We start from the raw sequence: 14,077 nt of genomic DNA, 5'->3' as shown, positions 1-14,077 counted from the left end.
CTTGAGGATCAAAACTGGCAAGCTGAGTTCTGAGAGATTCATTGAGGCTGCAATGGTAAAAACAATGAGTGACTTATATGGGAAATGAGTTTGGTGGGTTAGGTCCAGGAAGTCCTGTGTGTGATCCTCAAGGGAGCGGCAGCCCTGGAGCAACATGAGTATGCAGGCTCCTGGGGGACGAAGATCTGCTGGATCCATTTTATAGTCAATTGTTCTGTTACGAGCTGGGCAAGGGAACACAGGGAGCGGATCCAAATGCAGTAAAATTGAATTTAATGATGTCCACAGATTATCAAACAGTCCCAGAGTGACATACAAATCCAAGAGAAACACGAGTGGGTAACAAAAACAAAACAAGGCATTACATAAAACAACGATCGACAACTGAGAACTGAACACAAAGGCAATATATACACAAATGCATGGACAAACAGGAAATGCGACACAGGTGAAACCGGATTAAATCACAAGATACAATGCATGACGGGATATGGAGGGAGTCCAGGCAGAAACACAGAGCAAAATGGCACCCTCAGGTGGAGACCCAAGGCGCCAGCTACAGGCGCCTCTAACCTGGCGCAGAGCAAATCATACTAAAATGTAGAATTACAATTGTATGAATGTATACCAATTAGCCACCTTTTAAAATAGTTATTAATTCCTGTAAGATTGTGTTGATATGGACTACCTGAGCTACTTTTTTCCACTATTCATTTGTATGTCCAATTACAGTCATGTTACTTCGATAAAATGAGTAGTATTCCACTGGTTATATCATTACAATCTTCTTCAAAATAACATAACGTGTTTAAAAAGGTTGACTATTCAGTTTTAATCCATCTATTAAGCTTAACAGTTTTGTTTCCAGTTTCCATAATGAAAGAATGTGAAGAGGCAGATTAAAGGCATGAAACAGGGCTAACAAGACATTCTGAGACTATTATCTGGTTCCCATGGTGATAAATAGTGAATGCAGTCATTTAAGATTAGTGTGTCTCATGTGCACCAAAAATGATTCTGTGGAGTACCTCCAGTGGTTGCAAATGCAAGTTTAGTTGCAGACAAAGCCGCTTAATTTCCAGAATCCATAGGCACGCAGTGTGAGAATATTCTAAAGGACGATCTGTCTGCTTTCAAAAGTACTGTTTAGTTAATCATCTCTCGGCAGGAGTGAGTGGCAGCCCAGTAAGAGGCCATGCTTTGAGGGGGTGATGGTGCGGTCGCACCTACTCTTCCTTTCTGTTCATCTGCTCACTTCATTCTGGCTCAGGCCCGGCGCCACAGACCTGCCGAGTGAGAAACTTAAAAATGGTTACAATAGAAACAATTAATCATAGAGCAAAAGGAGAAGGCGATAAAGCAAATGGAATTGTTGAAGAGGTCATGGCTCACTAGATATTGGAACATTGCTACTGTTCGTGGTCGTAATGCAAATATATTAGAATATACCGCTGCTGTCCTTCTGAAACCTCGTATCTTTGTATTTCGTGATTTTTATTTTTGCCATAAATTATTATTATTAGTCACCCTTTATCTCATGGGTTTCGCAAATATCCAATAAAAAGTATTTAAAAGTGCTTGTCAACTTTGACAACACGCTATTTAATCATTTTAAAAGTAGTAAAAGTGTTTTTTCCATTTATCAAAATGAGGGAATTTGGACATCCGAGGTTTCAGAAGGACAGCTACGATGTATTGGTGTATACAATTATTATTCATCTGAATTTACTTTGCGATATCACCTAGGCTGGGCAACTGAATAATAGCAAAAAACTGTCTAAACAAAAGCCAGATAGCTATTTAACATTAATTTAGCAGATTCAGCAGGTCTAGCTCTATTAAAGAACAGTTCACCCAAAACTGAAAATTCTGTCTTCATTTACTCATCCTCAAGTTGCTCCAAATCTGTATAATTTTCTTTGTTCCAAATAAAATATTTGGAAGAATGCTTGTAACCAAACAGTTCTTGGCAACCATTTACCATTCAAATGTATTTTTACATTTCTTGTAATGTAGAAGATATTTTAAAGAATGTAGCACAGTTCTGTTGACTACCATTTTAATTTTTCCTATGGTAGTCAATGGTGGCCAAGAACTGTTTGGTTACAAGCATTCGCCAAAATATCTTTCTCTGTGTTCATCAGAACAAACAGAAATTTATACAGATTTGGAACAACCCGAGAGTGAGTAAATGATGACAGACTTTTTTGGGGGGGTAAACTGTACCTTTAATGTATGAAACATACACCTTTTCACATGTAATATCCTATTTTACTGACAAATAAGTCTAATAAGTCAAATAAGTGGAAATAGTGTTGATTTATTTAAGACCGCTTCATTTAATGATAAATTGTAACATTTAAATATAGATTTAGCAATATATCATCAAAATGTATTAAAACAGCATGAAAGCAGTGTGTTTTTAAAATGATACTTATAGTCTTTAAATGTGGAGGTGTACAACATTTACCATTTAGCTGAAGGCTGTTGTTTCCAAGTCTCATTCCGTTGTTGCATTTGTTATTTGTATTTCATACACAAGATGACAGATGATAGACTGCAGATTGATGGCACAGCCTTGAGCTCATTAACCTCACTCACAAAATCCTGATTCTGGTCAGTCTGCTGTGAGTGTCTATGCACGTTTTATTCAAGACATAGAAATGCTCAATCGTCCAGTTATCAGGAACAATAGTGAATGCTGCACTGTTGTACCTGTCAGATTTTCAATTAACAAACAATTTTAATCAATGCTTAATCTTACTAATGTTCCATTAAAAAGGGTTTTAATGTCATTTGTATAACAAGAGGCCAAAGCACAAAACAAACAGCTCATTGATAAGAAAACATTTGTGCAATTACTTAGAATGTATTTTTAGTTATTATGGATTTTTATATAAATAGGTATAATACTATACAACTTTTGTCACTACTACAGTGCTGGGTAATAATTAACATGAGGATGCAAAGGTTGTAAAGTTTTTTTTATTTTTATGTACAATAATTTATGTTCAGTTTCTAGTTTTTTTAATCTTTCACTATCAGCAAGCAATTTTTTAGTCGTATTATGTTGAATTTTATCTCATTTTGATTTCAAACGATTTAATTTGTTGCATTCAGTCAGTCATTTTCGCATCATTTCCCCATTTCTCTTAGCACCAGTGAAATCTGCCTTAAACCAACAAAAAGTTGTTTCTTGGCTTTTTGTCTGTTGGAGCACTGCTGTGCATCTGAAGATGGCAGGTGACTCATGATCACCAATGATCATCCAATCACGCTGAGTAAGCCACAGAGGGTGCCAGCTGGAGGGGCCGAGACAGAACACAAGTCCTCATTGACTCAGAGGTGTGTGTGTGCACTGGTGCATCTGTGTCTGTCTATGTACATACAGTACAGAAGGTGTGGGTGTATGAAATAAAAGCGGTGAGCCTCTTATGCAAACCTGTTAACGACACGTGCGAGAACATGTTCCGTTAATGTTATTCAGTTAGGCTTTAATAAGCTCTTTGGTATTGTGAAAAAGCACAGTTATAAGATCAAATTAATTGCATGAATACATCATTTGGACAGACAGGAAATGAAGGTGTTTGTTGTTTCATTGTAATTCATAATTTGTAGGAATTCCACAGGCTGGCATAGAGGGGTGTCAACCACAGTGCCAAAATTCTGAGCAGCACTTAGACATCTCTCTCATTCACAAACACCTAACGTCCTACAGATTAATTAGGTGAAAGCATTTTAGGACCTTCGGATGATATTGTCATGTTGATATTGGTGTCGAAGATGACACGGTATGGAAACTTCTAAAGGTGCTCCATCACTCTGGATTGCAACAATGCTGCCATTAGTTGCATCTCTTATGGTTGATTTATGGGCAAAGGAATACTTGGATAGACTAAAGATGTGCACTCTCCATTGCAAATCTAAACATAATATTGCAAAATTCATCTAATGCAACATGGTACCTTTAAAATTTATACGATTTGCTCTCTGGCCACCCCTAAATTAAATAAAACAAAGTAATTTTAAGAGACTTCAAGATAAGTATGCATTGCCTAAAATCATTTTTTTGTCATTGTCACCAAACTGATTTAATTACTGAATCAATCAAACTTAACATCTGTAAAGATCTCTCTCTCTCTCTCTCTCTCTCTCTCTCACACACACACACACACACACACACACACACGCACGCACACACGCACACACAACACACACACACATACACACGATTGTCTGTGTCCCTCCCACCCCCAGGTGTAATATCAATGATGCAGTCCAATCTGTTACGCACACTTCAGTTTCGATCGAATCTCCTTCGTCTCATATAAAAAAATAGAGGACTGAAGTTCAAGAAATGAAGTCAAATTTTAATTGTAAAGCTATATAACTCACTCTCACTGGAGCTGAGATAAAGTTTAACTTTTGTTTTGTGTATTTTTGTCGTTGTTGCACGGGAACAAGATTGCGCGTAAATCGCAGCGCGAGGTGCGCCCGGTGCTGTCGAGGCTGGGAGTGAGAGCGCGGGTCATAGCCACGGGCGTGCTGGGTGTTGTCATGGTGCTGGTGTTGGTCATCCTCATCCCGGTCTTGGTCAGCACAGCGGGGTCCGACGCGCGGTACGAGATGCTCGGCGCTTGTCGCATGGTGTGCGATCCACATGGAACCAAGTCTCCATCCTCAGCAACGGCGGATAATCCCCGCGATAACCGTTTAGTTCAGCCACCACCGACATTCATCAGGGGTGCAAAAGGGGAGCTAGGGCGTTCAGGAAGGATCGGCCCGAGAGGTCTGCCGGGTCCGCCCGGACCGCCCGGTCCACCGGGGGTCATCGGAGTACCCGGACCACCCGGACCGCCGGGCGTCACCGGTGTCATAAGCGCAGCGACGTACAGCACCGTCCCCAAGATCGCCTTTTACGCGGGACTCAAGAAGCAACACGAGGGCTACGAGGTGCTCAAGTTTGATGATGTGGTCACCAACTTGGGGAACCACTACGACCCCACGTCCGGTAAATTCACCTGCTCCATCCCGGGGATCTACTTTTTCGTGTATCACGTATTAATGAGAGGTGGTGATGGGACCAGCATGTGGGCTGATCTGTGTAAGAATAATCAGGTAGGGAGTATACGTTTTAGTTTTACATTTTTTAAATTTATTTATCCCCTCGATGTTGTAATAAATGTAATAAACGATGTTGTAATAAATGTTATTCATTTAAGTTTAGTGGTGCATAATATATGCTAAACTAATTAAAATGAAAAATCTCAACCATAAAAAATAAATGCAATATTAAAAAAAACCTCAACCTGTCCTTTTTAAAATGCACCAAAGTGAAAACAATTGCATGTACACTGAACAAAAATTAACTGCATTGGTCTCAAGAGTGTGATTCTAAAAAGACACTGTTAGTGCAGAAAGAGACCTAAAGGGAAAGCCGTGTTTTAACACATTGTTAGCAGTGTTTGCAGTATCTGGGCGTCTATCACTGTAATTCATTTTATTTATCATAAACATCATTAATTTCTTGCAGGTGCGTGCAAGTGCAATAGCGCAGGATGCGGATCAGAACTATGACTACGCCAGCAACAGCGTGATATTACACCTGGAGCCTGGAGATGAGATCTACATTAAACTAGATGGTGGAAAAGCACACGGCGGAAACAACAATAAATACAGCACATTTTCAGGCTTCATGGTTTACGCTGATTAATACCTGTGACTGCGCTTTCAGATGTGTCTAATTTCGATGTCACAAAACATTCAAACTTGTGACATTACATCCATGTCAGAGTGAACTATTGATCACAACACCTGCAGCATGACATGAACACATCGGCTCTCCACACATTAGTTTTTTGAAAATCAATGTGGTTTTAAAAACATCTCAAAAAGACTGGTGATTTTAGTAGATTTATTGAGATTAACTAGCAGTGAAAATCATTTGACATCATTCCATACGTGCCTAACGTACACTGATACATGGCTGTTACAAAAAAATTAAACATAGTCAAGATTTTTGTATGCTCTCATTCTTTGCATACAAAATGTTATTTTGAATTGCATTAAGTTTTATATAAATGTTTTAATTTATCACTGTCAGATATGTGCAGTGTCATCAAACAAACTGTGAATAAAATATATTCTATCATATATGCGTGAATTTGCAATAAGACTCAAAGCTATAGAAATGACAGAAGTCATATATGTGCAACTACAGAAATCAACAAAGCCAAAGCTATGACAAATTTCTGAACCACAAAGCTACAATACTACAAAATTAGAAAACATGTTGGTCTCGTATTTGCAATACTCAAAAAATTGTCATTTTTTGCTATTAGCACTGAGGCACTATACTTATTTACTCTAAGATTGTAGGTGTCACCTTATCCACAAAGGGAATGGGTTTTCTATGCAACTGTAAAAAAATCATTATAAAAGTTTTTATGTAAAAAAAAAGATGCAAGACTAAGTAGGTATTCATAGTTCTGGATGACTCACAGCACACTTTTTACATTAGCTTGCTGTTACAGAGACACAAAGCAAATGACAATATCATTATTTTACTAGAGGAGTCGCTGTGAGCGGCCACCTGCTCTGGAGAATCCTCATCTCTCTGTCCTCTACAATGACCTGTCACAATGCATGTCTTCCAATAATGAATGTGAAACATCAGGCTTGAATGTGCAAGGCAAGTAGACTTACGGTCAGGCATTTTTTCGTATTCAGGCACTTTAGAACTAAGAAACGGTTGTTTTAAAGGGATAACAGTACATTTAACAAAAAACATAACAGATTACAAAAACATTTTTACACTATTGCCATGTTTTCATCAAAAACAAAAGTACAGTTGAATTATTTTATTGAACCGTATGACATAATCAACTTAACTTCTTTGTCTAAATGAAGCTGCTTCCATAAGTTGAATATTTCCATTTCACACTTTCATCAAATCATTAAAAAGCAAACAAAGGGATGCATATATAACATGCAAGAATCTTTTTTTTATGACTTAATGACATTTTTTAATTTAGCCACTTTTTGTGGCGAGGGACCTTTTAGAATCAGAACCAGTGATTCTGAACTAAAAAAAAAGTTTTAAGTAAAAAAATACTGTTTAAACCTGCCTCTGGTCAATGCTAACAATTTTAAAGTTATAATCTTAAATTAATTAATAATCATTAAAGTAAGAATTATTGCACCAAAGTCAACTGGAGACATTTCTCCACTAACTCTTATAATTTTATGTTCCTGGAAAAACAAAAATGTGTCTTTGGTTTTGTGATCTGAAAATGTTAATAATAAGCATGTTTTTGGCCCTTTTTATTTAAATGTTAGCCAGTGCTTAGGATTGTCGATAAGTATTTTGTCAACCTGGTTCTGAGTGATGCCACGAGACAGCATTTTGGGGACAATATTCTTCAGAATGTGCGAGTAGCCGTGACCGCCATATTTTGTGAGACGATTCTTGGTATGGATGTCATGAGCGATGAGGAGCCTGTCTTCATAACCTTCCTTAATTAGAAAAGCCAAGCTGAGGGAAGAAGACACAAATATTCTTAAAAATAGATTTGGTTTACACAAAAATAAACATTTGGAGATAAAGTGGAAAACCACACATTAAAACTCATCTCTAAACTCATTTTTTTAACATATTTTCGCATTACACAAATTTGCTTTGACTACCAGAAACAGACGACGAGAGAGATGGCTTGGTAACGGAAGGTACTTACATCTGAACCCTCTGACTATCACTGGGCATGTCAACATCAAGATTAAATGTGTAGTTCAGCATCTCTGTGCCAAAGAGATCATATTCAAGATAGCTTCCCATCTTTGCAAACTCCAGCAGCTCGCCATGATCAAATATGCTCCTGCAGGAAACGTAAGAAAGAAAAGCATTGATGATGAAAAGTAATGATGGTGCCAGATTTCACACACATATCTGTAATACATTTATCAAATAAAGAATACAACTGTCATGGACAACTACACGGATGCAAGGCACTCCAGCTTGCAGTGACCATTCAGGAAAACTTTTTTTCTGTATGCAGTCAGATGCTCTCCTCACCTGTCAAGGTGAGACATGACTGTTTTGGAGATGTCTCCACCTGCTTCTTGCAGAATGCGGATGGCCTCCGCGGGAGCAGCTTTGTTCCGCCCCGGGTGGATGATGACTGGGCAGCCAAGATGAGTTTGAGCGTGGGCGGTGGCTCGCAGGACCTTCTTCTCACTCTCTGTGATTGGCCAGCTAGTACCGATCTCACCAATCACGCCACAGCGAATGTCTGTACCGTCTGCTCCGTGGAGCACCTCGCTGACAATAATGTCAGTTAGCTTGAAGAAAACAGGTTTGAAAAAATAACTTGAGCTGAGGGGAACAAACGAATCATTTCTGAAACAGATGCAGTGAAGAAATAATTTATTGCTGACTTCAGTTATACAGAACTCAACTACCTGTATTTTTTTGTACTCATAAACGATTTGGTGATATAAGACTTTACACATACAGTACAAACCTTCTCAACTGTCATCTTTTTGGTCTCATCAGAGTGTGTGGCATCCACATAGTACCCAGCTCCTGCTAAAACATGTACACCGGTGTCCTTGGCTAACTGGCGTAGAACGGGCAGATTTCGATGAATGCCCGTAGTGGTATTCTCCACTATGGTGCCTCCCCCTGCTTTACGATAACAAAGTAACTCCTCCTTCACCGCCTCGGTCTCCTGATTCAACAGCAGGTTCTCCTTGTGGCTGTACGGGTTTTGCTGCAACCAGTGAATATTCTTCATCTTAATGGGAGCTGTGGCAAGATCCTCGTCTCCTGGCGCCGGGGGAACGTGGCAGCACTCGAACGCCATTGTGAGGTGTTCGTGGGTCATAGTGCGTCCTAGCTGATCAGGCTCGATCAGACCCAGCACCGTCTGGACCTTGCCACTTCGCTCAGACATGTCAGTTAAAGAAGGCTGTTGAAAGAAAGAAGAAACAGATTTCAGAACGTTTAATTGGGTTTACATACAAAGGAACAGATACCTTAAGTTATTGTGGCCAGGGGGTAAAAATTAAACCTTTCTGTTGTGTGGTGAAATAAATGTGTATGGCCCTTTAAGAGATTTCTCTCCCGTTCACGCAGTGCGGTGGCTCTTTGTAGTGGTGGGCGATACTGTAAAATTTAGTATCGATCCGATACCAAGTAAATGCAGGGCCAGTATTGCCGATTTCGATACCGATACCAATACTTTTCACTTTTAAAAAGCATTCACTTGAACTTACATTTACTTTCCTGTATCTGATTTATCAGATGAATGCATCATTAATATGCTAAATCTGAATACATTTTCATGCCCACTAAAATATTTTGTGATTTGTGCTCTTAATGTGCCTGTAGGCTAATTAATCATGTAGATGTTAAAACACTGGACATCATTTAAACCAAATAAATCTATTTATTTAGTTATTTAATCCTGTAATCGAATTTGCAAACATGAACTTTGCACCAAATTATTACTGGAAAATAGTAACAATAACAGATTAACAGAACAGAAAAACGATATATAACAAAACAATTTCTCATTATCCCAGTACTACTTCTCTAGCTTTATAAAAAAACAAAGTGCACAAAATTATTACTCAAGAACAAAGATTTTAAAACTGCTTTTCCGCTTTTGTTCAGTGTTATGTTTAGACAAAATAATAGAACAAATTAACATGTTTCCCTTTCATTACACTTTTTTAAAGTGAATTTATAAACAAAGTGCACACAGTTGTTTGAGACACAACGTAAATAAAGTGCTTAAATAATAAAGTACTTTCAATCTTTGGCTTTTTACCCGCAAAGGCCCACTGCCATACATCGCAGTTCGCACCGAGGTGAAAAAACTCCACACGATGCTCCTCTTCTTTTCGCCGGCTGCAGCAGCGTCTGCGTTCTCGCGCTTGGCGCTGCTGAGTCACGTGATAGCGGACTACAAAACACAGCAGGGCAGGGAGGAGCAACGTGTGCAAAACTAGGTGTTTGGGAAATAGTTTTTCTTCATTATACAATTATTAGCTACATTAGTAAATAAATAAAATCAGTAGTAAAAACTAAAAACACATAGTATCAATATTTGTATGTTAGGATCGATCCTTTTCGATACAACCTCAGTATCGATACTTCAGGATCGATCCGCCCACCACTAGCTCTTTGTGCGCATGCGTAGCTCCGAGAGACCACATGTGGTACGCTCTTGTAGAGAAGAAGCTCCGTGTGTGTTGCGTGTGTAACATCCGTCTGATGTTATGTGCTTAAGTGTAATTCCGGATGCAGTGGATCGGGTGTGCACATGGCGAGTGAACCTCGTGGTGAATGCTAGCGAGCATTTGGATATCCACTACCGTATTTTTTTTTATTGTGCTTCATTTTGTTTGCGTGTGTAACTGTTTTTTTATTTCTTTTGTTTCACCGAGATTTAACCTGATATAGAGTTAAGAGTGTTTTCTGTGTGCTGATTCAGCATTCAGCCGCAGGTGTAGAAACTAGATTTCATTTTTGTAAAACTCATAGGAACCTTTTTGTCCCAAAACCTGTTGTTTTGTTTCTTTTATTTCTTGTTGACCCTTTTCCTCCCATTGACCGCTGTAATACTTGTTTGTAAACAGCAGTCAGATTAAACCCCAATAATAGAACATATTTTTGCCTGGGTGTGCTTTATTCCTCTTACACCCGGCCACATTATTATGGTCCGTTTTTGAAGGGAGGATTGTGTAGTGTTCATGGTTATTTAGGTAGGTTAAAGACATTTCTAGAATGTTGAGTTTTAAGAGGAAAAACGTATCATTTCATTTCCCCTTTGAAATAAGGAAGAACACCCCATAGCGCATGCTAATAAAACTAATCTAAAAATGACTCATCCCGCATGTCTCATAAAAGGAAGTTAATGGCTTAAGAGCCTTGCTGGTTTGGACTTTGGGATGACTTGTAAAGAACCTTATTGAACTTCAAACACTTTACTGTACCAAACTATGGATTAAATGCATTCATTACGTTTCTGTACATGCAACATGCATATAACGTTATGTACACGAATAATTTGCAACTTCAACATGCGATTTAAAAACTGCTATGTCATTTTCATTATATAACATTACCATATGCACGAGCGTTCAAAGCAAGCAACAAGTTGAGCAGCAGAACAAGAACTGCAAAAAAATCTACACGAACAGTGCATTTGTTTAACGTTACAACAGACGCATATATGCATAGCAGTTCGTTTAAATTTACACGATGAATCATTATCTATGATTCGCAATCAATATTGAAGGAATTATGCAAAGAAAGGAACTGTAACGTTACCTGCCCTGCGGATAAGTACAACTTACAGTTTGCAGAAGTAGCAACCGAGCGCTAAGATCTCGCGATGTTTATGTATTGTCGTATGTATCGCGAGAAATGTGATGACACGATTAACTTTGTTATTTATATGTAGATTTAACCAGAATGGAATAACTCATTTACAAATTAATTACATAAATAGCGAAGTTCGCTGCAATGATGGTCAGAGACCGTAGTTTGCACTGTGCGTTTGAGTTTTAGGTCAATGTGGGACCACGCCTCTTTACGTTGATTGACGGCGTCCGTTTGTCGAAGACATAGATGTAGCCTAACTGTTGTGTTTTTTATTTACTAGTAAAATGTACATTCAACAATTCACATGTGTTTATTTAATTTTGTGCATTTATATTATAGCCTATCCTTTTCTACTATTGTTATAACAAAATGACACAACGGTGATTTGTTTTTATTTATTAGACTATTATCAGGGCAGGGGTTACATTGGATCTATTTCTCAGCTGACCCCACTGTTGGACTGGAACAAAAGTGCACACATATGCAAAAGTTAAATCAACCTGACTATTGATCCATGATTTAGAAGTGTCATGTTGGCTTGTGATACATTTTCTCTGTGTGATTCTGATCTAACCAATAGTGACAGGTCCTGGGGTGTTATCTGACCAGGGACTGGTGTACAAAATTAGTCCTGAGATAGAGCAAGAAAGAGACTATTAAGTTTCAAACCACTGCAAATTGCCAAACAGCTGCCGGCATCTCCTGTCAGATCTAATTCATCCCCTCTGGAACTTAAGACAGGTCTCCACACACTGTTAGTAAAACATCTTTAGTAACCTGATTTCTCTTCATTTGGCTTATTATTGGTATTTTCTGGATTTACCGTGTGCCCTCTTATGTAACCCATTTGGGTTCAACCCACTATAAGGTTCAGCACAATGTAGATGACATGTCCCCAACAGACTTTGTTCTCAATATTGTCGCTGATATCAAATAATAAAAAAGCCACCAGACACCAACACAGGTATAGCCTATACGAAAATCATAAGACTTTGCAGAGGTACATCTGAAGTTCATTCAAATCAATCACAGAACTATATGACTTCATATACAATTCATGTATAAAAGTAAATAACCCCAAACCTCATTTACCAAAACCATACACTCAAAACCCAAGAAAAAATAATTAAAGTAAAAGTATACATGCATGCTATTTCTTTATTTGTAAGTAACACTCTTCACACATCCCCATCAGCAACTCTCCTGTACCCCAAATTTACATGCAGATAAAACTTCTCTTTCATCTTTCTGATTATATTTTCTAACCAACCGTTGTATCTCACCTGAACAAGTAATTCATATGGTTGGTGGATACATTTTTATCTTTGCACATCTGTGTAAACATCAGGCTGGAGATTATTCAAAGCAAGCATGTTTCTGTAGCCTTGGGTGTGAATTAGTTCAACCAAATCCTGCTTGATAGACTAGTTACTGCCATGGTTTAAGTAAATCAGAGAATTCTTTGCACGAGGTTGCTGTTTTGTATCAGATTGTGGTTATCCCATAACACATCTGAAGTGTTGAGAGTGGAGTTCAGTTTCGGCATGCTGTTTTGTATATTCATAATTGAACATGAATTTGGTATTAAGGAAAGATCTTCTAAAGACTAATGACTTCAAAACCTGAATCTAAATCAACACACCTGACTTTTTTGAGTCCTATAGAAAATTACACTCAACAAAACTTTGCCTCCAACTTAACATTTACATTATAGGGTCTCATTATTGCTGGTGATGTGATAACTCACTTTGACTCTGTTGAAGTCAAAGCTGAGTGACAGCAGAGGAGTATAAAAAATAACGGAAATCACCTCATTCGCCACTGAAATCTCCCAGCAAGACCTCTGGGTAATTTATGGAGAGCCCTGCTCTCTCAGTGTGGGCTCGGCTCTTTTCAAGGTGGGAGGGGTGGTTGGGAATATGGTGCACTGCATCTCAATTTCGAACATCAGAAGGATAAAACACCCACTGTGTTGATGACAGATGTTAACATCTAGCGTCGTTTGAGAGATAAATGTCAATGACTTGTTTTATTCATTTGAACAAATAAAAACCCAAACAGAAAACATGGAGCCTCCAGGGAAATGCTTTACAATGTGTCATATGTCAGCCTAGGTTGGAATTAGCTTGACAATCCATTTTTCCTGGCATACAAGGCAATTACTGACAAAAAAATGTCAGGTAACCATAAAATGCATCGACATCAACTGGTTCTACTGAAGACAAAATTATTAGTTCATATAAACGCCTCAGACTCACATGTATATTGCTTGTTGTTTGTTATTCAGAGTGCCTAATGTTTTTATTTTGTCAACTTTTGAATGGCAGAGGCTTTATTTGACATTTCATTCCATCAAATCACAGAATCCTACAAAGTTTTGAATCCCTCCCATTGTGCAAAACTCCAGCAGAGATGTGATATGACATTTCTGCAACAATAGCTTTTGCATTGTATTGCCAGATCAACGAGGTGCATGTACAATTGTTATACCATGCGCAGTTTCCTCCATGTCTATTATGGAGGATTTCTTTGGAATTTACTGGTGTCCCTCAGACAATATGATTTGCACTGGGCAGATACAGAGACACTAGCCTACATACTGTGACACTTTACAAGCAAAGATTATTATTAGTCTAACAATTATCTTAACCGATTAATATAGCCTAGAGCAGAAAATAAAATGTGAAC

At 38.3% G+C, this 14,077-nt stretch overlaps 2 protein-coding genes across 4 annotated transcripts; one reads left to right on the top strand and one right to left on the bottom strand.

The window, feature by feature from the left end:
- Window positions 1-4,273: 4,273 nt before the first annotated feature.
- Window positions 4,274-6,151, top strand: c1ql3b (complement component 1, q subcomponent-like 3b). The gene is made up of 2 exons (XM_057334800.1): window positions 4,274-5,118; window positions 5,534-6,151. The coding sequence occupies exons 1-2, from the start codon at window positions 4,558-4,560 to the stop codon at window positions 5,711-5,713; spliced, it is 741 nt and encodes a 246-aa protein (XP_057190783.1). The 5' UTR covers window positions 4,274-4,557; the 3' UTR covers window positions 5,714-6,151.
- A 300-nt stretch (window positions 6,152-6,451) lies between these two features.
- pter (phosphotriesterase related) lies at window positions 6,452-11,375 on the bottom strand. 3 transcript variants are annotated; one of them, XM_057334799.1, is made up of 5 exons: window positions 11,336-11,375; window positions 8,520-8,966; window positions 8,072-8,337; window positions 7,734-7,874; window positions 6,452-7,534 (listed from the first exon to the last, which is right to left on the bottom strand). In XM_057334799.1, exons 2-5 carry the CDS (start codon window positions 8,949-8,951, stop codon window positions 7,324-7,326), a joined length of 1,050 nt encoding a protein of 349 aa, XP_057190782.1. In that variant the 5' UTR covers window positions 8,952-8,966; window positions 11,336-11,375; the 3' UTR covers window positions 6,452-7,323. The 3 variants fall into 3 exon arrangements, with proteins under 3 accessions (XP_057190782.1, XP_057190778.1, XP_057190781.1); XM_057334795.1 differs by lacking the exon at window positions 11,336-11,375 and adding an exon at window positions 9,810-10,175; XM_057334798.1 differs by lacking the exon at window positions 11,336-11,375 and adding an exon at window positions 9,831-10,175.
- Between the last annotated feature and the right edge of the window lie 2,702 nt (window positions 11,376-14,077).

The sequence above is a fragment of the Triplophysa rosa genome, linkage group LG5 (assembly GCF_024868665.1).
Source record: "Triplophysa rosa linkage group LG5, Trosa_1v2, whole genome shotgun sequence".
Classification (NCBI taxonomy): Eukaryota; Metazoa; Chordata; class Actinopteri; order Cypriniformes; family Nemacheilidae; genus Triplophysa; species Triplophysa rosa.
This window is presented reverse-complemented; position numbering and strand designations above follow the sequence as displayed.

Bases quoted from the DNA above. Each gene is read 5' to 3' on its own strand.
- c1ql3b (XM_057334800.1), top strand. From the start codon at position 4,558: ATGGTGCTGGTGTTGGTCATCCTCATCCCGGTCTTGGTCAGCACAGCG. The intron at 5,119-5,533 runs GTAGGGAGTATA...AATTTCTTGCAG, and splicing joins ATCTGTGTAAGAATAATCAG to GTGCGTGCAAGTGCAATAGC.
- pter (XM_057334795.1), bottom strand. From the start codon at position 9,854: ATGTATGGCAGTGGGCCTTTGCGGGTAAAAAGCCAAAGATTGAAA. The intron at 8,338-8,519 runs GTTTGTACTGTA...GTTTTCTTCAAG, and splicing joins AAAAGATGACAGTTGAGAAG to CTAACTGACATTATTGTCAG. The intron at 7,535-7,733 runs GTAAGTACCTTC...TTCTTCCCTCAG, and splicing joins GATAGTCAGAGGGTTCAGAT to CTTGGCTTTTCTAATTAAGG.